Genomic DNA, 23957 nt, shown 5'->3' with positions numbered 1-23957 from the left:
AGCCCGCGGGAAACCGCACGAACCTGCCACAAAACCGCCCCTCGCGCTGCACCGCGGGGCCGCGCCGGTAGCGAGGACTGTGCCGTGCCGCGCGCGCCCCCGGGAGCGACGCAGCTGCCGGGCAGCCGAGTGCACAAAAACTACAGCTCCCGGCGTGCCCCGGGGAGCAAACATGGCCGACCGGAAGACCCGCTCACGTGACTACAGCACCTCCCACACCGCCACAGGCGGCCGTCCCGCCTTTCTGACCCTACGGGGACACCATTCTTCCCCCCCCCCACCCCGTCGCCCATGCACCCAGAAGCCCGGCCGAGCGCAGCGCCGCGCGGCTCCGGGAAGCGCCGCTGCCGCCCGGCCCCGACCCCGAGCGGCTTCTGCCGCCGGTCCCGCCGCAACGCGCGCCCCCACCCCGTGGCCGCTTTCCCCGGCAGCCGCCAGGCGAACGACCGCGCGGCCCCGCTCACCTTCTCTCTGCTGCTCCCTCGGCTCGCACCGGCTCCTCCTCCAGCACCGCCCGCTGGAGGTGGACAGGGAGGGGCCACTGCCCGCAGCCTCACAGCCCGCCCCGGGGGCTCCTCCAGCCCGGCCCACGCTCCCTCCCCCCTCCCCCCCCCCCCGGTAACTATAGCGACCAGCACCGGGATTAAGGCCAGGCAGCGTGTCCTCAGTGCAGCCTCTGGAAGAGGGCAAGAGGCAGAAGCACTGACCGTTATTGCCGTAGATCGGCACCGGCGCTGCCGTTCCGCGCTTTGCGCCCCGAGCACCCGCCGACAGCGCGCACGGGGGGGGGGGGGGGGGGGCGGCACTTCCCGAGCATGACCATCGGCACGGCCGTGCGCGGGGAAGGTGCACTTCCGAATAGGGTCCGGGCGGGAACAGTGACCCGCGGCAAGGTGCAATCCCGAATAGGGTCCGGGCGGAAACAGTGACCCGCGGCGAGGTGCAACCCCGAATAGGGTCCGGGCGGAAACAGTGACCCGCGGCGAGGTGCAACCCCGAATAGGGTCCGGGCGGAAACAGTGACCCGCGGCGAGGTGCAACCCCGAATAGGGTCCGGGCGGAAACAGTGACCCGCGGCGAGGTGCAACCCCGAATAGGGTCCGGGCGGAAACAGTGACCCGCGGCAAGGTGCAACCCCGAATAGGGACCGGGCGGAAACAGTGACCCGCAGCGAGGTGCAACCCCGAATAGGGTCCGGGCGGAAACAGTGACCCGCAGCGAGGTGCAACCGCGAATAGGGTCTGGGCGGGAACAGGGACCCGCAGCAAGGTGCAACTCCGAATACGGTCCGGGCGGAAACAGGGACTTGGGGGAGATAGTGTGGGAGGGGTGGGTGTAACTGATGTGGTGGGGTCGTGCGTGGGCGGTGAGGTTTCAGCTGTGAAGGGAGGTGAAGTTTTGTAGAGGGGGCTCGTTTGGGGGTGGTTCAGTGTGTAGTGGTGCAAGAGTTGTGTATGGAAAAGAATCAAAAATAGTAAGTCCCGAGCCATGGCCAAAATGCCTAGGACTAATCAGTTTTATTTTTTAAAACCAAAATTTTATTTATTTCATTACTCCCAGGCAACAACCATGTTACAGTGCTGCTAATTCCCTCTTAACTAAACAGACTGAAGGAGGCAGAGAGGGACTGAGGGAGGCAGATAGACAGAGAGGGACTGAAGGAGGCAGACAGACAGAGAGGGAGTGAGGGTCAAAGCGAGACAGAGAGATACAAATACAGACAAACACAAAGGCTAAGGCAGAGAGTCAAAGTCAGAGAGACTCTAAGACAAGAGTCAGACCTAGACAGAGAGAGAGTCAAACTCAGGCATAGAGGGGCAAAGTCAGACAAGGAGAAAGACAGAGGAGCAGAGTCAGACAGAGGTAGAGAGAGAGACCAAATCACACATCCAAAAAACCCACACTGGAGCCAACCCCAGCAACTACACCTTTTTTAAAGCTACATTACAAAACAGCTTTTACTTCTTTATTAGAGTTCGAACCAAGAGCACATACACTTTCATTGAGCCTACATTGCTCAAAACCCTTTATTTACTTTGGAAACCTTCCAAGCACTGCAAGCACCTTCACTACATGCACATTACAAACCACCTTTTACATACTTATTAAACCTTGGAACCAACAGCAAATACACCTTTATTGAACCTACCTTACACAAAAACTTATGGACTTCAAAACCCCTACAACCATGATGAGTGCTTTACCTACCACTATTACCTCTCACAGCATTTATGGTCATTTCACACATGACCATTAGCATCATGTCTTTACTAACTAGATTCATAACTGTTTAGAGACTATGACATACATGACTCCAGCAACACCATTCCCAAGGACCACACAAAACCACCCTGCCTGCAAAAATGCCATCCCTAGACTGCTCCATGTCAAAACACGGGCAACAACTGTCACCTCGCTGAGTGGCTAGGACCCGGGTGAAAAATAAAATCCCCCAGTTAGGGTATTTTACTTTTTTCCTTAACTACTCAAAAAAACACCACCTGCAACAAAAAACCCCACATTACATTACGCAGTCATGCACAGGCAAACACATTCTAAACACACCATGCATTCACCTACCCCACTAACCCCCCCCTGCTCTCAGCAAAGCCATCCCCCTCCCTGACCGCCACAACACGCCCTCACCCCGTGGCTCCATGGCTCCTCAGGAATGCCGTTCCCAGGGGCCTCCAAAACCGCCCTGCCTGCAAAAACCCCATCCCTACACCGCTCTGCATCCAAACATTGGCGACGATCGTCACCTTGCAGAGTGGCCGGGACCGGGGAAAAAAAAAACCCAGCCAGGGGAAAAAAAAATCCCCCGGCTGGGGTTTTTTTATTCTGTTTTTTTGTTTTCTACCTACTCAAAAAACACCATCTGCAACAAAAAAAAACCCAGTTACATTAAACAGTCATGCACAGGCAGACACATTCTAAACACACCACTCATTCAGCTACCCCACTAACCACCCCCTGCTCTCAGCAAACCCACCCGGCCATCTGACCCCCACAACACTTCCTTGCCCCATTGCTGCGGCACTCCTCAGAACTTGCTTCCTGAAGGCCTCCAAAATCACCCTGCCTGCGAACACCACGGCCTGAGCCTAACCTCCACCCAAACGCTGGCCATGAACATCACCCGACAGAGCAGCCAGGACTAAGTGACAATAAACCAGGTCAGGGAGATAAAGAAGTCCCCCTGCTCAACAGTTTCTTCACTGTTTTTAAAAGACGCATTAACTCTCGCTACATTCAATATACCCTGAAATGAAAAACATCCTCACATACAAGGATAGACACCTTCTGAAACTAACACTCATTTAACATCTACTCTATCTAACCATCACCTGTCAGTGGGGCAGATCACCCCAATACCATAACCATGCTTGGAACCGCACCATCATACACCTCAAGCCATCACAACCGCTTCACGTGATTCCACACCACAGGCCCTCATAGCTGGAAGAAGAGGAATATGTTTCCCTCTGTGTACCCCTCCCGGTCCTTCTTTGCTTCATTTTGTACACTGCAGCAAACTTCATGGAAGGATTTGCTTCTGGAATCCCGGTGGCCCTATTGTACCTGCAAAAGACAAGAGAGGGAACTCTAGAGCCTGCTTACTGATAACTACTGGCCATCTCCAAAACCAACCTACACCACCTCCACCCCAACAGGCCACATTCACCAGCACATTATCATCCCCTTCTGGGACCTTTCCACCCCATCGAGAATGGCTACAAACACACAAATCAGCACCACCTCAAACACACACATCTACATGCTCACAAACATGGCCTAAGGATGCAACAGTACCACACAGGGTAGACTTAATGCCAGTCCAAAAGACACAGCCTGACAGTACACGCAACGATGCCGAGGTGACGTGACACAGACACCCCCGTGTGGCCTGCCGTGTGAGAATGCCAGAACACTGAATGATATATGGGCGATAACCCCCCAGTGAGCAGTCGAGACAAAATGCTGTGAAAGACTAAAGACTACAAAGACACAGGGAGGATTCCCTTGGAAGACCTCACAAGAAAGAGTCACAGAGGTGAGACCTGGTGGTTTAGTCTGAGACTAAGTTACATGAAAGACCAACCAAATACATCTACAATGCTGAACTGGATCAGTAACATTGAGCTTCTATATCACACTGACTACCAAGACAGAATGGGCACTGTGCCAATAACTCAAGGCTGCAAAATGCAATGGATGGTGACTGCACGCAGAGTAGGATGTGAGTATGCCAGAGGGTCCTCAACAGTGAAGGTCAAGACAAACATTGACACATCACATAACTAAGGCACACTAGGCATACTACACAACTCTACCAACTCATCTCAGAGCTGCTTTGCCAGTATCACTCACCATTTCTAGTTTCTTGCCACAAGGTGCCTGCAAGAAAAATATGAAAGCTATTGCTGATGTACAGGCTTCCCTCGTGCTACCTCACAATTCAGTTGAGATCTTCTCAGCTCCCACTCACATGAACACTGGCTTGACAAGGTCACACAATACAGATATAGAGCTACGCAATGCTCTTGCCACTTTAATGCCATACAGCGTAACACTCACATCAGACAAAACCAAACAGAACGCCCAGAGACGCACGCACTGCCATACACAGGCCCCAGGCCCACTATCTGCCCCCAATTTAACAAAACCTCAAGAGCCCTCCCACTGACCCTGATGTCCTACCCCCTCTTCTCACCCTACCCCACCCACTGAAAGGTAAGTCAAGGGACCAAAGCAGAGAGCACAGTCCGTAGTTCATCCTCATCAGCAGCACATTATCTAACTGGGGTTTCCCAGCATTCACCAGGTTCATCACCTGCAAGACAGAGCACCACGTGTCACCGACACGCCGACCTGTATCAACCTCTACCGCAATGACACCCTCCTCAGAAGAGCCGCACCGCTCCCAATAACTGTATGCTGCACCCCGCCCCATCTCTCATGAAAGCCACAAAACTGGAGAAATGCTGCCACCATCCTACTCAGAAGCAATTGCCCACTCGGCATCTCCGAGCCTGCTGCTCCTCTCTTCCACCAACTCACCTCAAATCCTCTGCTGTTTGAGCAGAGACTTCACAATGCATGCAAAAGCAAAGAAAATGGTCATTCCAATTGCCACGTGATCCTCAGCAATTCAGGTCTGATCAGACCGATTAACAACTCTCTCACCTTTTCTGAAACTGCCCTTGACTCTGCAACATCAACCCTCTGGGAACGAGAGTGGCACCTGCAAAATAAACAGACAAAAAAGCATGGAGTGAGATGCGGCCCGAATCCTCAGCTGGCTCACGGTGCTTCCTCTCCCCTGCTCATTTACCTCAGCCGCTCAGAGATGGATTCTTCCATCTGCTGTGCCAAGGCCTGATCACCATCGAAAGAACTAAAACAGGATATGATTTTAGCTACAACAATATTATGACACCTCAAAGAACTGCTGCATCAGCACACAGGTCATCACTCACCTTGCCAAACTCCAAGGGTGCAGGTATCCCACTTCGCACATTGATTCACACCTAGAAAATAAAACCCGAGTAAGCCCATCAGAGCCACCGGTCACACAGATGCTCTGTTATCTTCCACCACCCTCCAGGAAGCAGCTTCTCGCTTTGAGCCTAAACAACCCAAACAACATAAGGCAAGCCACCTCATTGTTAACCAAGACTTTTATGAGACCAAAGGTTTGTCCTCCATTTCTGTCTCCCTTCTAACTACTACCAAAATACCCGAAACCCTAAATATTGAGCCCCACATACAAGCTAAGAGTCATTCAATGTTCAACCCACTCAACTACTGCACAAACTGCCACTCCCAGCAAGTCCACCCTCCAGCACCTGCCAAACACAAGGAGATTAACTCTGTGGCAGCTGTCTACAGCTACTTGCCCGGAGATGGACTGTATGGATCTTTGCCAAAAGCATCTGGGCAGATCCAGGTTATTACTACACAACTACAAACCTACACTCCCCTCATCTTTACTACAGCTAAACTCCTGGGCAGGACAGCTGCACCCCTGGCACAGACCTACACCACACACAGACACCACAAGTGAAGCGACTGTGAGACACAAGAAGACCACAAGCGAGAAGAACGATGACTGTAGGGAAGATGCTGCCGGCAGAGAAGCCCTACAGCACCACGATAGCACAGACGCATTGAAGCGGCCCCAAAATGAGAGTCGACCGCTGCAGCCTGTGAGACAAAGCTACCATTGAAACCAGAACAACGGATACAGGAGAAGCCGGGCTTCAAGGCCTAAGACATGGGGATGAAATCCCAGAAGACTACCACGTGCCAAAAGAACTCTCAAAAACACACAGCTGCAGGTGCCATCTAGCTCGCCCACGCTAGAGACCACTGCTCAAGAACATCCTCGATGCAACACGCACCTGATGAATCCACGCTTCGAGTTACAATTGCAAGACAAGAAAGGCTCGACGGGCACTAAGCCGATGAGTTGATGCACGTGAGACTCTTGGGAGGGCTATTGAGATGCCAGCTGATCATAAAGAGCTACACAGACATCAAGACCTGAGGACTGCATGGTATAAGATACATAATACACAACACAGACACAGGCTGGAACTGCCCTGCCCAGCACACAGTATTCTGGTGCTGAGAATTAACTCGCTCCCTTTGTGGGCACAAAGGGCACTGCTCCTGCACAGTCCTCTCCCCTACGCTAACATGAGAAGGCCTCCCTGCAATTCCCAACCCTGTCCCTTCCACCCAGACCCTTCCCAACCCTGGACCCTCAACTTATCTTTCAGAGGACCAGGGGCCAGAGTCGTCTTCCACAATAACCACATGGGCTAACTGGGATGTTCCTGAGCCACCAGGTTCCTCTGCATCATCTGCAGGACACCCACAAAGAGTGCGACCAGTCAGCGTCATGCCAGCCGATGGCAACCTCTTTCATAACACCCTCCTCAGAAGCGCCGCTCGCCTCCTCGTTCCAGAGTCAGACACTGCAGCCATCATTGCTTGTGCTACCTAAGATACCAAGAGACACAAAATCACCGTTGCACTTCTGACAAGTCACCCGCCCCTGCTCCTCCTTGTTACCGCCCCACCTCACCTCAAATGCTCATCCGACTCCAAAGGCTGCCTGCACAGCACCTGCAAAACCAAAGAGAAACATTTTGCTTAGATGTCATGGGACGCTTTGCTCTTAAACGCAGACCCGGCCGATGCCGCCTCACCTTCTCAGACCGCTCGTCGAGCATGCGGCTTCACCCTTCCAAGGCTACGAATGTCACCTGCAAAAACCAAAGTAACACTTGGTGGGATGCTGCCCAAAACTACAGCCCACCCACACCAATAACCCTCTCCCACTCCTTCACCTTGTGTGCTCACCCACCCCACCTCTGCCAGTCACGGGTTCTCCTGTGGAGACTTGGATACCGCCTGTAAGACACAAACAGGGGATGCTTCTTACTTCACCAACAATACGATGCCTGAAAAATAACTGATATTTGAGCACACTGGTCATACCACACCTCATTCAACTCGCCTCTGGTGCCGCTGTCTTTCTTCACACCTTCAAAACAAGACATGCTTATAGCCTACTCACATAGACACCGGTCACGTCGTCCCTCTGACGCCACACATCGACCTACCTTCTCACGGTGCTCCGCTCACCTCCTCTGTCACCCTTTGTCCCACGGGTCACCCCTCTGCACCTGAAAAAATAGCATCGAACAAGTCACCTGCATGCCGAGTGACGGCTTAACAATTCCAGAGGTCTCCTTTAGGTATGCCATCTAGATTGTCATTGCAGCCTGCCATTAAACACAACCTGGTCATCCCCAGCATCTCTGCATAACACTACAGAGAAAAGTTTTACGCCTGCTGCATATATGGCTACTTGCTCTGAAACAGACTGCACACCTTGGCCTACAAAACCTAGCCTTATCACCCTATTAACTATAGATTCTTATTGCTATTCTTTTGTTGGCTATCACTGCTGTGCCCCCAGGCAGAGCAGCTCCAACCCAGACATAAACAGGCACAGACCAACACTGCACACATATAAGACAAATGCTGTGACCGACACATTAAAACAAGCTCTCTAAGAATGACCCCTCGGCCACAGACAGTGCCAGATGAGAAGACCTAGGGGGCCAAGAGGAAGAATCCATGGCAGGCTGAGAAGAGCCAAACACTGTGGCCCAAGACGAAAACAGACAGGAGCAACTGGGATGAGTCATATGCAAGACAGCTTACTTCAAGACCTAAGCATAGAAAGATGCAGGGAAGAACATCCAGAAAAGGTCTTTGCAATGATGGACCGCTCGAGATCAAAGATGTTAATACAGCCTAGAACAATGCTACAAAAGCAGACCGACCTGAAACTTCCGAGACCTATCCATGCTTTAGGCTTGTAACGCAATAAAAGAAGCACCTGACCGGCATTCTGCCGATGACTCCGGGCATTCTAGACCCTAGGGATGGTGCCTGAAGCGCACACTGCGCTACTTCGGCACAAAGAGCAACAAGGATGTCGTGACCTGAGGAAGCTCTAGGACACGTAAAACAGAAAACACAAACTACACAACAACATAGCCATAGGCTAGAACTGCCCTGCCTGGCACATGGCAGTCTTGGGCAGAAAGTTAACCTGCTCCCTTTCCCTGCCCAAAAGGCACTGTTCCTGGACGGTCCTCTCCCCTACGTTAACTTGAAAACCCCTCCCTCCCATTCCCAACCTTGGCTCGCCCCAGAGCCCTCTCCCAAACACCAGTCTCTCAACTTATCTGGGGGCTGGGGGTCTGAAGCCATCTTCAACAGCAACCGCATCCGCTATCCCAGATATTCCTATAGATGCCAGGTTCCTCTTCATCAGCTGCACAAAAACAGCACCAGGAGCGAACATCGTGGCAGCTGACGCGACCATCTCCCACAAAAAGCTCCTCCTCAAAAACATCGGACTTTCTGCTCACCTGCTCCATGCCAGTTTGGGTGTTGGACACTACGGCCATCATCACTTGTGACACCTATGACACCAAAAGACCAAACAGTCTAGTTGTGTTTCTGTGAAAACGCCTGGCCCTCCTCTCTGCTATCCTGACTCACCTCAAACACTCATCCTATTCCAAAGGCTGCCTAGACAGCACCTGCAAAACAATATGTTGCTCTGTGGACAATTAGGAAAACACTACCATCCCATATCCTGAAAGACACTGTGCCTTACATCCATGCTACTTTCTTAAGCAATGCTAAAACCCTATATACAGATACATACAAGATGCTCACTCTAACCCTTGCTCCATCACCTCAGCATTAGTCCTATTTAGACAGATAATATCAACGACTTCCAATGTATCCAGTAATACTAGGGAAAAAAACAAGATCCCCTCTTCATTAAAGACAGAAAAAGCCAGGAAAATGCAGTGCCTCTAGAAGGAAAAGAAAAACTGTAAGTGTACACTATTAAACCATTTTACCCACCCCACCCAATCAATACAAAAGTACTTACCTGAAAATAGACCTCTACAGACCAGTGTATTTCATATTATATACACTGCTGAACCTTAACTGATCCTGAAACTCTTATCTCACAGACATCTCTTTCTGTGATGATCAAAACACACCTACCTAAAGAGCTTCAACACCTCAAGATCTGCCACTAACTTAAGGAACACCAGAGCACTGACCTCAGAGATGCCCAAAAGCAGAATGACCTCGCTGAGGAGAGGCTGTGGCTCATATATGCCAGGCCCCACCCACCACCCTGACCACAATCACCTGGCAAAAGGGGAGGGGTGAACCACCAGAAGACATAAAAGCAGCCAGGGGAGCAGCAGCAAGTTTTCTCACCTGCCTTAAGTTTACAACCTGCAAAATACTGACTGAAGAAAGCAACCTTTATTGGAAACAACATCTGCTCTTTCACTACATCTATTGCATCAGTCACGTGACTACAGCACCCGCCACGCCGTCACAGGTGGCCGTCCCACCTTTCTGACCCTGCAGGGACACCGTCCTCCACCACACCCACCACCCCCCCACCACCCCCACACCCCCCCGTCACCCACCCACACCCCTCCGCCTCTCACCTGCCTGCAAAACCAGCCAAACTGCATTCTGCTTTTGGCCCCCAAACCAGCCGCCGTAGTGCCTCTTTCTGAGCCCAAAAACCTGCCTGCTGAGACTCTTCTCAAGTCCCAAAAATGCACAACTTGACCTCTGTTTCTGAGCCCAAAGCCACACAACTCCGTCTGTTTCTGAGCCCCTCAATCAGCCACACGCGTCTGTTCTCAAGCCCCAGGAACACAAAACATTGCCTCCATTTCTGGCCCACAGCACAGCTCACCCCGTCTGCTCTCTGACCCCCTCTGCAGTCCCCACGGGCGATGCCCAGGGGTGTGTGTGGGGGAATGCTGCCACCCAACAGCCCTGCACCCCCAGAGACCCACGTGCAGGTTTGGGGAGCGCTTGAGAATTGCAGAGGGCCCAGCCCCACCTCTCTGCGGGGCCGCACCAGCACAGGCAGGGCATCACTTCCTTAGTGCCGCTTCAGGTTTTCTTTCTCCAGCGCTGTCAGCACCACACCCCAAACCCCCCAGGCTGAAGGACTCCCGTGGGGAGCCGTGCCTGGCCACGTCCCCTCCAAGCACAGCACAGCCCGGCCCCTCTCCACGGCCATTTTCCCAGGGCCACGTTTCCATTTTTCCCACAGGCCGAGTTTCCCCTCGGTGCGCGGTCACCCCCGTTCCCTGCACAGTACAGCCCCCAACACGCGATCCCCCTACTCACGCAGCCTCGCTCACTCACTCACTACGCAGCCGCACCGCGCTGGAAGAGGAAAAGAGGCGGCAGCAGCACCGGCCATTGTTGCCGCAGATAGCACGCAACCGGAGCCCCACCGGCCACCTCCCACCGCTCATGCGCACTGCCGGGGCACGGGCACACCGGTCCCGGGAGAGCCGCGGGCAGCCCGCGGGAAACCGCACGAACCTGCCACAAAACCGCCCCTCGTCCTGCGCCGCGGGGCCGCGCCGGTAGCGAGGTCTGTGCCGTGCCGCGCGCGCCCGGCAGCGATGCAGCTGCCGGGCAGCAGAGTGCGCAAAAACTACAGCTCCCGCCGTGCCCCGGGGAGTCAACATGGCCGACAGGAAGCCCCGCTCACGTGACTACAGCGCCCGCCCGTCGCCCACGTACCCGGAAGCCCGGCCCCGCGCGGCTCCGGGAAGCGCCGCCGCCCGGCCCCGACCCGGAGCGGCTTCTGCCGCCGGTCCCGCCGCACCGCGCGGCTTTCCCCGGCAGCCACCAGGCGACCGACCGCGCGTCCCCACTCACCTTCTCTCTGCTGCTCCCTCGGCTCGCACCGGCTCCTCCTCTAGCACCTCCCCGGACAGGGAGGGGCCGCTGCCCGCAGCCTCACTGCCCGCCCCTGGCGCTCCTCCAGCCCGGCCCACGCTCCCCCCCCCCCCCCCCCCCCAGCGGTAACTATAGCTACCAGCACCGGGATTAACCGCCTGACATGCCCCTCAGGCCCCCGAACTTGCGCTCTATGAGCTGCCAGTCCTCCAGTCCCGGGACTGCCACCGCGCATGCGGGGGGGGGGGCGGGTGTGTGTGTGGCCAGCCGCAGCAAACAGGCGGAGGCGTGGCCAGCAGCCGCGAATGCGCGGTGGGCGGGGGCGAGGGTCTCCCCGCCAAGAGTCAGCCAGTCGCTCCAGACAGGGCGTTACAGCCGTCCCATCTGGGTCGCCAAAAAACTGTTATCCCAAAACAGGATTCCTGCCCGGCGTGCAATAAACCCATCTGAACACGCTCAGGAGAGATAGCGTATTTCTTCAGGCCTGGCTGCTTGGGGGACTTTTCCACAAATCACGTACACCAACAGCAGGTTTTCATGCTTCTCTTACACACAAAAATCAGATCTTAGTGCTTTTCCAAACACACCTATTAGATATTGATTGCTAGTGATTAACATGCATTTAGAATATGGCTTACGTAATGCTTCTATGACTACACATGCTCAGGGAAAGGGTCTTAACCTGGGCAGAGTTTTCATTCTTATAAGGAAGGTAGTTCACTGTCAGGACACTCAAAAATTAGTTTCATTGTCAAGTTAATTAATTGATTAGTCCGTTTGCCAGGTTGTCAAATAACTCATCCTCAAAAGTGCAGACAGAAAAAGAAAAGGGAACACCAGGATGAAAGAGTAAGGGGGAGCAGGACAGAATAATAGAAAGAAAAGGTATAGAGAAGAAAAAAAAATAAATCACAGAATGGGGAAGAGAGGGACAGGAAGGGACTGGGACATATAAGGGGGGCAACAGGGTCCCAAGGGCCTGGGACTCACTGCAGCTCTCGCTCTCAGCAGTGCCCGGAGAATTGGACAGGTCAGACGCTTCTTTCTCCTTCCTTCCTCCAGCCCCTCTTCTTCTCTCGAAACTCCAGTCGCCTGGCTGTCCTCCCCCTAAAAGAATAGGCGCACGATAGCGGACAACAGTGTGTGCTGCAGCCCGTTATTGGCGCATGCGCACTGGCGCCGCCACTTTCTTGCTCGCTGCTGCCGCCATCTGGCCAGAAGCCACTACTGCAGCCCGCGATTCGCACAAGCCCCAATCGTGGGCTGCAGTACCGGCTTTTGGCCACTTATCGGCAACAACGAGCACGGAAGCGGCGGCGACACTGCACATGCGCCAATAACGGGCTGCAGTACCCGTCTTTGGCCACAGGGCGGCAACAACGAGCACGAAAGCGACGGCACTAGTGCGCATGGGCCAATAACGGGCTGCAGTACCCGCTTTTAACCACAAGGCAGCAGCAGCGAGCAAGAAAGCGGTGGCGCTAATGCGCATGCACCAATAACGGGCTGCAGTACCTGCTTTTGGCCACAGGGCGGAAGAAACGAGCACGAAAGCGGCGGCCAGACTCCACATGAGCCAATAACGGGCTGCTATACCTCCTTTTGGCCGCCCTGTGGTCAAAAGCAGGTACTGCAGCCCGTTATTGAGCATGCGCACAGGCGCCGCCGCTTTCGTGCTCGTTGCTGCCGCCCTGTGGCCAAAAGCGTGTACTGCAGCCCTTTTTCACGCATGCGCACTGGCGCCGCCGCTTTCTTGCTCGCTGCTGCCGCCCTGTGGCCAGAATCGGGTACTGCAGCCCGTGATTGGCGCATGCGCATTGGCGACGCTGCCTTCGTGCTCGTTGCTGCCGCCCTGTGGCCAGTATCGGGTACTGCAGTCTGTGGATGGCGCATGCGCACTGGCGCCGCCGCTTTCCACCTCGTTGCTGCCGCCCTGTGGCCAAACACAGATACAGCAGTCCGTGATTGGCGCATGCGCACTGGCGCCGCCGCTTTCGTGCTCGCTGCTGCCGCCGTCTGGCCAGAAGCCGCTACTACAGCCCGCGATTGGCGCTTGTGCTAATCGCGGGCTGCAGTACCGGCTTTTGGCCACTTATCGGCAACAACGAGCACGGAAGCGGCGGCGACACTGCATATACGCCAATAACGGGCTGCAGTACCCACTTTTAACCACAGGGCGGTACAAGCGAGCAAGAAAGCGACGGCACTAATGCGCATGAACCCATAACGGGCTGCAGTACCCACTTTTAACCACAGGGCGGCAGCAGCGAGCAAGAAAGCAGCGGCGCTACTCCCCATGTGCCAATAACGGGCTGCTGTACCTGCTTTTGACCGCCCTGTGGCCAAAAGCGTGTACTACAACCCGTTTTTCGCGCATGCGCACTGGCGCCGCCGCTTCCTTGCTCGCTGCTGCCGCCCTGTGGCCAGAATCGGGTACTGCAGTCCGTGATTGGCGCATGCGCATTGGCGGCGCCGCTTTCGTGCTCGTTGCTGCTGCCCTGTGGCCAGAATCAGGTACTGCAGTCTGTGATTGGCGCATGCGCAGCAGCGCCGCCGCTTTCTTGCTCGTTGCTGCCGCCCTGTGGTCAAAAGCGTGTACTACAACCCGTTTTTCGCGCATGCGCACTGGCGCCGCCGCTTCCTTGCTCGCTGCTGCCGCCCTGTGGCCAAACACAGGTACAGCAGTCCGCGATTGGCGCATGCGCACTGGCGCCGCCGCTTTCGTGCTCGCTGCTGCCGCCGTCTGGCCAGAAGCCGCTACTGCAGCCCGCGATTGGCGCTTGTGCTAATCGCGGGCTGCAGTACCGGCTTTTGGCCACTTATCGGCAACAACGAGCACGGAAGCGGCGGCGAGACTGCATATACGCCAATAACGGGCTGCAGTACCCACTTTTAACCACAGGGCGGCAGCAGCGAGCAAGAAAGCAGCGGCGCTACTCCCCATGTGCCAATAACGGGCTGCTGTACCTGCTTTTGACCGCCCTGTGGCCAAAAGCGTGTACTACAACCCGTTTTTCGCGCATGCGCACTGGCGCCGCCGCTTCCTTGCTCGGTGCTGCCGCCCTGTGGCCAGAATCGGGTACTGCAGCCCGTGATTGGCGCATGCGCAGTAGCGCCGCCGCTTTCTTGCTCGTTGCTACCGCCCTGTGGTCAAAAGCGTGTACTACAACCCGTTTTTCGCGCATGCGCACTGGCGCCGCCGCTTTCTTGCTCGTTGCTGCCGCCCTGTGGCCAGAATCGGGTACTGCAGCCCGTCTTTAGCGCATGCGCACTGGCGCCGCCGCTTTCGTTCTCGTTGCTGCGCCATGTGGCCAAACACAGGTACAGCAGTCCGTGGTTGGCGCATGCGCACTGGCGCCGCCGCTTTCGTGCTCGCTGCTGCCGCCGTCTGACCAGAAGCCGCTACTGCAGCCCGCGATTAGCAGAAGCGCCAATCGCGGGCTGCAGTACCGGCTTTTGGCCACTTATCGGCAACAACGAGCACGGAAGCGGCGGCGAGACAGCACATACGCCAATAACGGGCTGCAGTACCCGCTTTTAACCACAGGGCGGCAGCAACGATCAAGAAAGCGACGGCACTAATGCGCATGAACCCATAAACGGGCTGCAGTACCCACTTTTAACCACAGGGCGGCAGCAGCGAGCAAGAAAGCAGCGGCGCTACTCCCCATGTGCCAATAACGGGCTGCTGTACCTGCTTTTGGACGCCCTGTGGCCAGAATCGGGTACTGCAGCCCGTGATTGGCGCATGCGCAGTAGCGCCGCCGCTTTCTTGCTCGTTGCTGCCGCCCTGTGGTGAAAAGCGTGTACTACAACCCGTTTTTCGCGCATGCGCACTGGCGCCGCCGCTTTCTTGCTCGTTGCTGCCGCCCTGTGGCCAGAATCGGGTACTGCAGTCCGTGATAGGCGCATGCGCACTGGCGCCGCCGATTTCTTCCTCGCTGCTGCCGCCGTATGGCCAGAAGCCGCTACTGCAGCCCGCGATTGGCGCTTGTGCTAATCGCAGGCTGCAGTACCGGCTTTTGGCCACTTATCGGCAACAACGAGCACGGAAGCGGCGGCGAGACTGCATATACGCCAATAACGGGCTGCAGTACCCGCTTTTAACCACAGGGCGGCAGCAACGATCAAGAAAGCTACGGCACTAATGCGCATGAACACATAGCGGGCTGCAGTACCCACTTTTAACCACATGGCGGCAGCAGCGAGCAAGAAAGCAGCGGCGCTACTCTCCATGTGCCAATAACGGGCTGCTGTACCTGCTTTTGACCACAGGGCGGCAGCAGCGAGCACGAAAGCGGCGGCGCTAATGCGCATGCGCCAATAACGGGCTGCAGTACCTGCTTTTGGCCACAGGGCGGCAGAAACGAGCACGAAAGCGGCGGCCAGACTGCACATGCGCCAATAACGGGCTGCAGTACCCGTCTTTGGCCACACGGCGGCAGCAACGAGCACGAAAGCGGCGGCGCCAATACGCATGCACCAATAAAGGGCTGCAGTACCCCTTTTGGCTACACGGTGGCAGCAACAAGCACTACATTGCCGCCGCCAATGCGCATGCGACAATAACGGTCTGCAATAAGCCATTTTAACCACTCACCTGGGAGAACCCCAACAGATGATCCACTCTGGAGAACTGACCCTCACCGCATAATTCACACCAGAGAACCCCCAGCAATGCCCCTCAAACAGCCACCGTCTACACCCCAGATTTTCCCCAAATTGGGTCTGGGGTTTTTATTTCTGTAATAGAAACTGGAGGTTTTTGCTTTTCCAGAATACTCCACTTCGGTTTTTTTCAGCACTTCTCCACAACATCAAAATTGGTGATTTTTGGTTTTGTGCATGAAAAGGGTGGGTTTTCTGCTCTCCAGCTGCACCAAGCCAGGCAGGTTTGGCTTTCCCAGGAGCCCCAAATCGAAGTTTTTTTCCCCAAAAAACCCTGTATTTTTTTCCTCCCATTGCAGACCAGAATCAGGGTGCTTGGGGTATTTTTGTGCCGTGGCAGCGACACAGGGCTGGCCCCACGGTCAGGGGGTTAGCGGCTGCCAGGCAAACCTGGCCCGGGGGGACCTGTCGAGCATCAGAAGATGCTGACAACACACCTGAAAAACAAAAACCCCAAATCCTATTCCAGCATCTTGAAAAACTATCACAGAAGAAAGTTCTGTCAGAAGAAGGGACGGAATAGCAGTGGAGCTCAGGGAGGACTCTGCGTGAACAGGTCAGCTCCACATACAACACACCCTGGCAAGGCCGGAGCGATTTCAACTCCTCAAATCACCAGCAAGGCCGATCGATACGATCCCGAGCACATCGTGCCCATAAAAACAAATGCTCTTGCTGGTGTCGGAATGTCTCATCCCGTCCTTACAGCAGGGCTGCAGGGAGGGAACCCTGCGAGGCTGCAGGACGAGGTCGTACCGTCATCACAACCTGCGGCTGACGGATCCGCCGCGGCCCTTGCGCTGCTGCTGCTGCTGCTGCTGCTGCTGCTGCACATCCTGCTTGCTCGGTCAATAAAATCAGAAGTGAAGTGTAAAACTTTAAAGGCTAAAACAAAGAATAAAGAATAAAGCTCAGTCCTTCACTCTTTAGTGTAAAGGTGGGCATATGCTTATAGAAGCGTTTTTATTAGATGTGTAAGTATTTGATTTTCCTTTTGCATTCCCTGAACTCGCCCAGCTGTGAGCTGATACCATTAGACTGTCTATCTCCAAAATACACAAAGAAAACTTGACAAGGCGGGGGGCGGGTTTGGTGTGTTCCGTAATTAGCAGGGACGTCGGGCCAGCTGCACCATCCAAGAGTACTACTGCCAAATACATCATCTCTGAAGATCCACTCTGATGGAGAGTTCATAAAATGAAACTTCCTTGAGAAAGGTTTCCATTTTGTAAAGTCTCTTTCTAACTGAAGTCAAGATTAGACACTGTAGGGCACCGGTCCCTCATCCCTCAACTTTCAGAGAGCCAGGGGTCTGAATCCATCCTCAACAAAAACCACATCAGCTAACCAGGACACTCCTGCAGCTGCCAGGTTCCTCTTCATCATCTGCAAAAAAAACCAGTGCCAACAGTCAGCATCACGTCAGCTGACACACCTCTGCCACAACACCCTCCACCTCAACAGCCACAGGGCTTTCCGCTCAGCTGCTCTGTGCAGGGTCCAGTGTCGGACGCTGCGGCCAGCGTGGCCCGTGGCACCTACGATACCAAAAGACACAGAGCTACCACTGTGCTTGCGAGAAATCACCAGCACCGTGCTCCTCCTCTCTAACACCCAGCTCACCTCAAACGCTCATCCGATTCCAAAGGCAGCCTGCCCGGCACCCGCAAAACCAAAGAGAAATGCTTCATCGAGCTGCCACGTGACTCTCTGCACAGAAACCCTGACCCAGCCGACAACTGCCTTGCTGTCCTGGACTGCTCAGCGGCACGCGGCTTCGCCCCTCCCAGCCTACATGTGGCACCTGCATAAACCAAAGCGAGAGGCACAAGCTGAACCTGCAGCCTGCCCACACCGACTGCCATCTCCTGTCCCGTTACCTTGGCCGCTCACCCACCCTGCCTCTGACATTTACTGGTCGCCCACGTCGAGGCCTGGGTACCACCTGTAAGACACAGACAACAGGAGATGCTTCTAGCTTCACCAACAGTACAACACATGAAAAATAACTGCTACTTCAGCCCACTCGTCTCACCTTGCCCGAGTCACCTCCGGTGCCGATATCCTGCTTTGCACCTTCAAAACAAAAAAAACCCCAAACCGATAAGCCAGTCATGTAGCAACCAGTCACGTCTTCTCCTCCGACACCACACGCTGACCCACCTTCTTACAGTGACCTGCTTGCTGCCTCTGTCACTCTTTGGTGCATATATTGTCCCTCTGGATCTGAAAAAAACTTTTAAGCAAGTCACCTAGATGCTGAGTGACAGCTTAACAATTCCAGAGTTCTTGACTCCATGTAGGAACACTGTCTAGGGTCTCATTACAGCCTGCCATTAAAAAAAACATAGAAACAAAACAGCATTAAGCCCTACACACACGAGCCTTAACACCTTTGAGATTCCATCTGTTCAACTACCACTCCCGCAGCCTCTCCCAGATAGCTCCGATCATCCCCGTGACATCCTTGCCTGCTGCTGAGGGCTGCTTGCTCTGAGGGGGCTGTACGGGCTGTACCTAAACAGTCCAGGCAAATCAACATTAACTACAGACTCTTAGTGCTATTCTTCCCCTGACCGACATCGCTGTGCCCCCAGGCAGGGCAGTTCCAACCCACATACGTGTGCAGGCTGACACGCCAGACAGTAAGAGAAGAGTGCTCTGAACAGCGCCAAAAACCAAAATCCAAAGGGAGCTGAAGTGCCACAAGAGTGGGGTGGCGTACGCAAAAGGACTCGGAAGACACTGTTATACAGAGTAGAGGAGTTAGGAGGAAGCACGGTAAGAAAAGAAGCCTTGCAGACACAGCGAGGGCCCTGGAGTCTCAGGAGGGCATCTGGGCAAACTACAGATGACTGAGAGAACAACCAAGCAGAGACACCCTCGATGGCAGAGAGAAAGAAAAAGGAGCGCTGCACAGCAAAGAAAGGAGGAGGCTCTGACAGAATGAGAGAGAGAGAAAAGGAGATCGAGTGCCTCAAGGTGCTGCGGAGATCGAGGGAGGTCTCAGCAGGCACTGCGACTGTGAGGAGAGGGATCGTGGGGGCAGGGTTGATGGATAAACGAAGGCTGAGGGACAACCAGGAGGAACTTGGGTGATCACCTGAGCAGAGTACAGATGGTCTTGGGTGGCTGGGAACTAAACATGGGAATCCTGGCTAGCACAGAGGAACAAATGAGTTCGTGTGCGGCTCAAAGACGGCCCCACCTAAAGTGCTACAGGATGGAACCGGACCACAAGGAAGGTCTTGGGAGGCATCGTGACTGGGAGGAGAACTGTCCCGAGGGAGCCAGAGAGACAGAAAAAGGACTGGGGACATGACGATTAAATCCCGAGGGGATCTGAACCAAGGAAACGCGTCATCAGAGGGCCAGGGAACGAACAGAGGCACGGCTAGAGGGAAGGGAGGACAGACTGACTGGGCTGGGTCACAGATAGCAGGAACACTCAGGAAGCCCTCTGAGGGAATGAGATGGCTGCGAAGTCTGCTACAAAGCTAGAAGTCTGCTAGGGGCATCCTTGAAGGCATCGATAGGCATCATGACACCCTTAGAGAGATCCTGATCGGGCCAAAGGCACCAAAGAAGGCTCAGGGACATGAGAAGGAAGTCTAGAGGGGATTTGAAAGGTATAGATGTCGTCAGGAGGCAGGGACCAAATGGAGACACCCTAGATGGCACAAAGGATGATTAAGAGTGCTCTGAGGTACAAACACACCTGAGGATGGGTTTCTGAGGGCATGAGAGAGAATCCAAGCCCGCTACAGAGCTAAAACAGGGCTGTGGTACACAAAGAAGGTCTGAGGAGGCATCCTAGGTGGCATAAAGAAGAAAAAGAATGCTCTTTTTTGGGAACAGAGATCTTAGGAGAGGTGCTATTGCGACAAAACAAGTCCAGAGGAGACTTACAGGGCTCAAAGTGTGCTGCAGGGATCATCTAAGACCTCAGGAGGCATCGTGACAGCAGCAGAGGAGGACAGCCAAAAGAATGCTCAAGGACATGACGAGGTTCAGAGGGGATTTGAAGAAACTGCAGGTGTCCTCAGGGGACCAGGTAGGTATCCTAGCTAGCACAGAGGACAACGCGAGCGTTCTGCAGATGAAAGGTGGCATCAGGAAAGGGTCTCAGGGAGGAAGGAGGGTGCAGAGTGCGCCACGGTGCCAAAAGAGGGCTGCGGGGCACAAGGTTGGCCTCAGTAGGCGTGGTGACAGCAGGAGCAGGGTGCTGAGACTGAAAGAGAGACAGAGGGCGGCTCTGGGACACAGTGCAAAAGTCAAGGCGTTCCAGCAACGTACAGATGTCCCCAGGGGATGAGCAACTGAATGGAGACATCCAAGACAACAGTGAAGACTGTGAGAGAGCTCAGGGGCACAGAGAAAGCCTGAGGAAGGGTTCTGTCTGAGTAAGAGAGACACCGAACCCCCAGCTAGGCTTTTATTTTAAACACAATTTTAAAAAAACATTTACTATCTCAACATTAAATACAACCTGAAATGAAAAAAACTTCACACACACAAGGTTAGACACATTCAGAAACTGACGCTCATTCAACAGCCACTCGATCCACCCCTCACTCCAAACATCCATTCCACTGCCCACCTGCCACAGTGGCAGATCACCCCCATTCTAAACCCACCCCTGGAACTGCCTCACCGTGCGCCTCGGCAGCATCGCTGCTCCACACGGCCCCACGGTGTCAGCCTTCCTAACCGGGAGCCAAGGAAGATGTTTCGCAACGGGCCCGGCTCCCACTCCTCCTTCGCTTGCGTTTGTACGCTCCGGCAAACCTCGCTCAAGGATTTTCTCTGGGGATCCAGATGGCCCTGTGTCACCTGCAGAACACAAAGCCCTGCAAAGCAAGGCGTAGTCAAAACCGACAGCGAGTGCTGCAGTGCAATACACAACCAGAACAACCGACGTGGGAGGAGCCAGGCTTTAAGGCCGAGGCCCACAAGGACACGGGGGGTGAAGTGCTGTAGGGGAGGGACCTCTATGGAAACAGAACTCTGAAGAGCAGAGCTGTCATTCTGGCCCAGATCTCCTCCACAAAGGCAACCCTCCACAAACATCTGTGATGCAAAAGACACCGTAAGCTCCACTCACGAGACGGGGAGTGCTCAACGGGCTCTTTTCCAAAGCAGCAAGGTATCCGAGACCCTATGGACGCCTACCAAGGTGCATGCGCCGTGCAGAGAGCCCACGGGGTACCACAGAGATGTGGGGAAGGCACCGCATACAAGACAGAACACAGACACCACAAATGACACGAGGACACTGACACAGGCCAGAACATGCACATCCTGTGGGACAGACCCTGCTCTCTTCCCACAGACTTAAGGAAGCCTAAATAGCCCTCTCCACAGCCCTGATGGTAGAGCCTCTGCTGGCCCCACCCTACCCACAGCTTTTGCCCCTTGACTTACCTTTCAGAGAGCACGCTCCAGAATCCATCCTCATCAGGAGCACATCATCTCACTGGGATGCTCCCGCATTCACCAGGTTCCTCTCCATCACCTGCAAGACAGTGTGCAGCCAGACACCGCAAACGTGGAGTTTGGTCTGGTGCACGCCGGCCTCCCAAGCTTCGGGGTCCCATGCCACCCCGACACCCACCCCCTCCTTTCCCCCGCAGCCCCCAGGGCCCTCCCACAACCCTCCGCCTCTCACCTGCCTGCAAAACCAGCCAAACTGCATTCTGCTTTTGGCCCCCAAACCAGCTGCCTTAGTGCCTCTTTATGAGCCCAAAAACCTGCCTGCTGAGACTCTTCTCAAGTCCCAAAAATGCACAACTTGACCTCTGTTTCTGAGCCCAAAGCCACACAACTCCGTCTGTTTCTGAGCCCCTCAATCAGCCACACGCGTCTGTTCTCAAGCCACAGGAAGGCAAAACGTTGCCTCCATTTCAGGCCCACAGCACAGCTCACCCCGTCTGCTCTCTGACCCCCTCCGCAGTCCCCACGGGCGATGCCGAGGGGTTGGGGGGGGAATGCAGCCACCCCACAGCCCTGCACTCCCAGAACCCCACGTGCAGGTTTGGGGAAGCGCTTGGGGATTGCAGCACTTCCGGGGGCCGCCACCGCGCATGCGCACTGCCGGGGCACGGGCACACCGGTCCTGGGGGAGCTGCGGGCAGCCCGCGGGAAACCGCACGAACCCGCCACAAAACCGCCCCTCGCGCAGCGCCGCGGGGCCGCGCCGGTAGCGAGGACTGTGCCGTGCCGCGCGCGCCCGGCAGCGACGCAGCTGCCGGGCAGCCAAGTGCCGACAAACTACAGCTCCCGGCGTGCCCCGGGGAGCCAACATGGCCGACCGGAAACTCCGATCACGTGACTACAGCGCCTCCCACACTGGCACAGGCGGCCGTCCCGGCTTTCTGACCCTACGGGGACACCGTGCTTTCCCACCCCCCCGTCGCCCATACACCCAGAAGCCCGGCCGAGCGCAGCCCCGCGCGTCTCCAGGAAGCGCCGCTGCCCCGCCTGGCCCCGACCCGGAGGGGCTTCTGCCGCCGGTCCCGCCACACCGCGCGGCACCCCCCGTTGCGGCTTTCCCCGGCAGCCGCCAGGCGACCGACCACGCGGCCCCGCTCACCTTCTCTCTGCTGCTCCCTCGGCTCGCACCGGCTCCTCCTCCAGCAGCGTCTCGGACAGGGAGGGGCCGCTGCCCGCAGCCTCACTGCCCGCCCCTGGGGCTCCTCCAGCCCGGCCCACGCTCCTCCCCCCCGCCCCCGCGGTAACTCTAGCGACCAGCACCGGGATTAAGGCCAGGCAGCGTGTCCTCAGTGCAGCCTCTGGAAGAGGGCAAGGGGCAGAAGCACTGACCGTTATTGCCGTAGATCGGCACCGGCGCTGCCGTTCCGCTCTTTACGCCCCGAGCACCCGCCGACAGCGCGGGGGGGGGCGGAATTATCCGAGCATGACCATCCGTACGGCCGTGCGCGGGGCAGGTGCAACACCGAATAGGGTCCGGGCGGGAACAGTGACCCGCGTCAAGGTGCAACCCCCAATAGGGTCCGTGCGGGAACAGTGACCCGCGGCGAGGTGCAACCCCGAATACGGTCCGGGCAGAAACAGTGACCAGGGAGAGCGTGCAACCTGGAATAGTGTCCGGGCGGAAACAGTGACCCGCGGCAAGGTGCAGTCCCGGAATAGGGTCCGGGCGGTGACAGTGACTTGGGGGAGATACTGGGGGGGGAGGGTGTAAGAGGTGTGTTTGGGTTGTGATTTTTCAGCTGTGAAGAAAGGTGAAGGTCACCTTCACACCACCCCCCCCTCCGTCGCACACGCACCTGGAAGCCCGGCCAAGCACGGCCCGGGGAAGCGACGCCGCCGACCGGCCCCGACCCGGAGCGGCTTCTGCTGTAGGTCCCGCCGCACCGCGCGGCACCCACCCCGTTGCGGCTTTACCCGGCAGCCGCCAGGCGACCGACCACGCGGCCCCGCTCACCTTCTCTCTGCTGCTCCCGCGCATCGCACCGGCTCCTCCTCCAGCACCTCCCAGGACACGGAGGGGCCGCTGCCCACAGCCTCACTGCCGCCGCTGGGGCTCATCCAGCCCGGCCCACGCTCCCACCCTCCCCCCTGCGGTAACTATAGCGACCAGCACCGGGTACTCGCGCTGTAGGAGCTGCCAGTCCGCCACTCCCAGGGCCACCGCGGCGCATGCGCAGACATGACTTTTTTCTTTCCCCAAAAGAGAATGAAATGCAGACATAGTATGAAGATCGTGAGCACTGCCAACTAACGAGGACAGTCCCTGCTCAGGCTGAACTGCCTCGACTGTTGTCAGTAACACGACAAGAAGCCATACGAGCATGTGATTTTGAACTGGGCAAAGACCCCAGAACTAGCGTGTGGCGACCACGAGTGCATGAACCTGAGAAAATACTTAAACAGAAATACAACAAACATGGGGAACCCGAGGGGTTACCTCAGGGATAAAGGACACTGTC

The 23957-nt window shown here is 55.7% G+C and overlaps 1 protein-coding gene across 26 annotated transcripts; it reads right to left on the bottom strand.

Moving 5' to 3' along the window:
* Positions 1-1515: 1515 nt before the first annotated feature.
* On the bottom strand, positions 1516-23278 carry LOC141952717 (uncharacterized). 26 transcript variants are annotated; one of them, XM_074890538.1, is made up of 16 exons: positions 22598-23278; positions 21430-21520; positions 20660-20855; positions 7635-7697; positions 7515-7555; positions 7359-7422; positions 7218-7274; positions 7094-7134; positions 6962-7008; positions 6781-6869; positions 5481-5533; positions 5188-5245; positions 5062-5089; positions 4720-4834; positions 4372-4398; positions 1516-3582 (listed from the first exon to the last, which is right to left on the bottom strand). In XM_074890538.1, the coding sequence occupies exons 10-16, from the start codon at positions 6822-6824 to the stop codon at positions 3539-3541; spliced, it is 369 nt and encodes a 122-aa protein (XP_074746639.1). In that variant the 5' UTR covers positions 6825-6869; positions 6962-7008; positions 7094-7134; positions 7218-7274; positions 7359-7422; positions 7515-7555; positions 7635-7697; positions 20660-20855; positions 21430-21520; positions 22598-23278; the 3' UTR covers positions 1516-3538. The 26 variants fall into 26 exon arrangements, 9 of the variants coding, with proteins under 9 accessions (XP_074746639.1, XP_074746656.1, XP_074746603.1 ...); XM_074890555.1 differs by lacking the exon at positions 6962-7008 and adding an exon at positions 5336-5398 and having other exon boundaries at positions 5188-5226; positions 5481-5531; positions 6405-6869; XM_074890502.1 differs by lacking the exon at positions 5062-5089 and adding an exon at positions 5336-5398 and having other exon boundaries at positions 6781-7008.
* Positions 23279-23957: the final 679 nt, after the last annotated feature.

This window comes from Strix uralensis, chromosome 1, assembly GCF_047716275.1.
Source record: "Strix uralensis isolate ZFMK-TIS-50842 chromosome 1, bStrUra1, whole genome shotgun sequence".
In the NCBI taxonomy this organism is placed as follows: domain Eukaryota; kingdom Metazoa; phylum Chordata; class Aves; order Strigiformes; family Strigidae; genus Strix; species Strix uralensis.
This window is presented reverse-complemented; position numbering and strand designations above follow the sequence as displayed.

Coding starts and splice junctions, on each gene's coding strand:
- LOC141952717 (XM_074890484.1), bottom strand. CDS start 21,075: ATGTTTGTGGAGGGTTGCCTTTGTGGAGGAGATCTGGGCCAGAATGAC. Junction 7,698..20,659: donor CGATGCTGCCGAGGCGCACG/GTGAGGCAGTTC, acceptor CTATTTTTTCAG/GTGCAGAGGGGTGACCCGTG. Junction 7,423..7,528: donor GAAAGACAGCGGCACCAGAG/GCGAGTTGAATG, acceptor TGTGTCTTACAG/GCGGTATCCAAGTCTCCACA.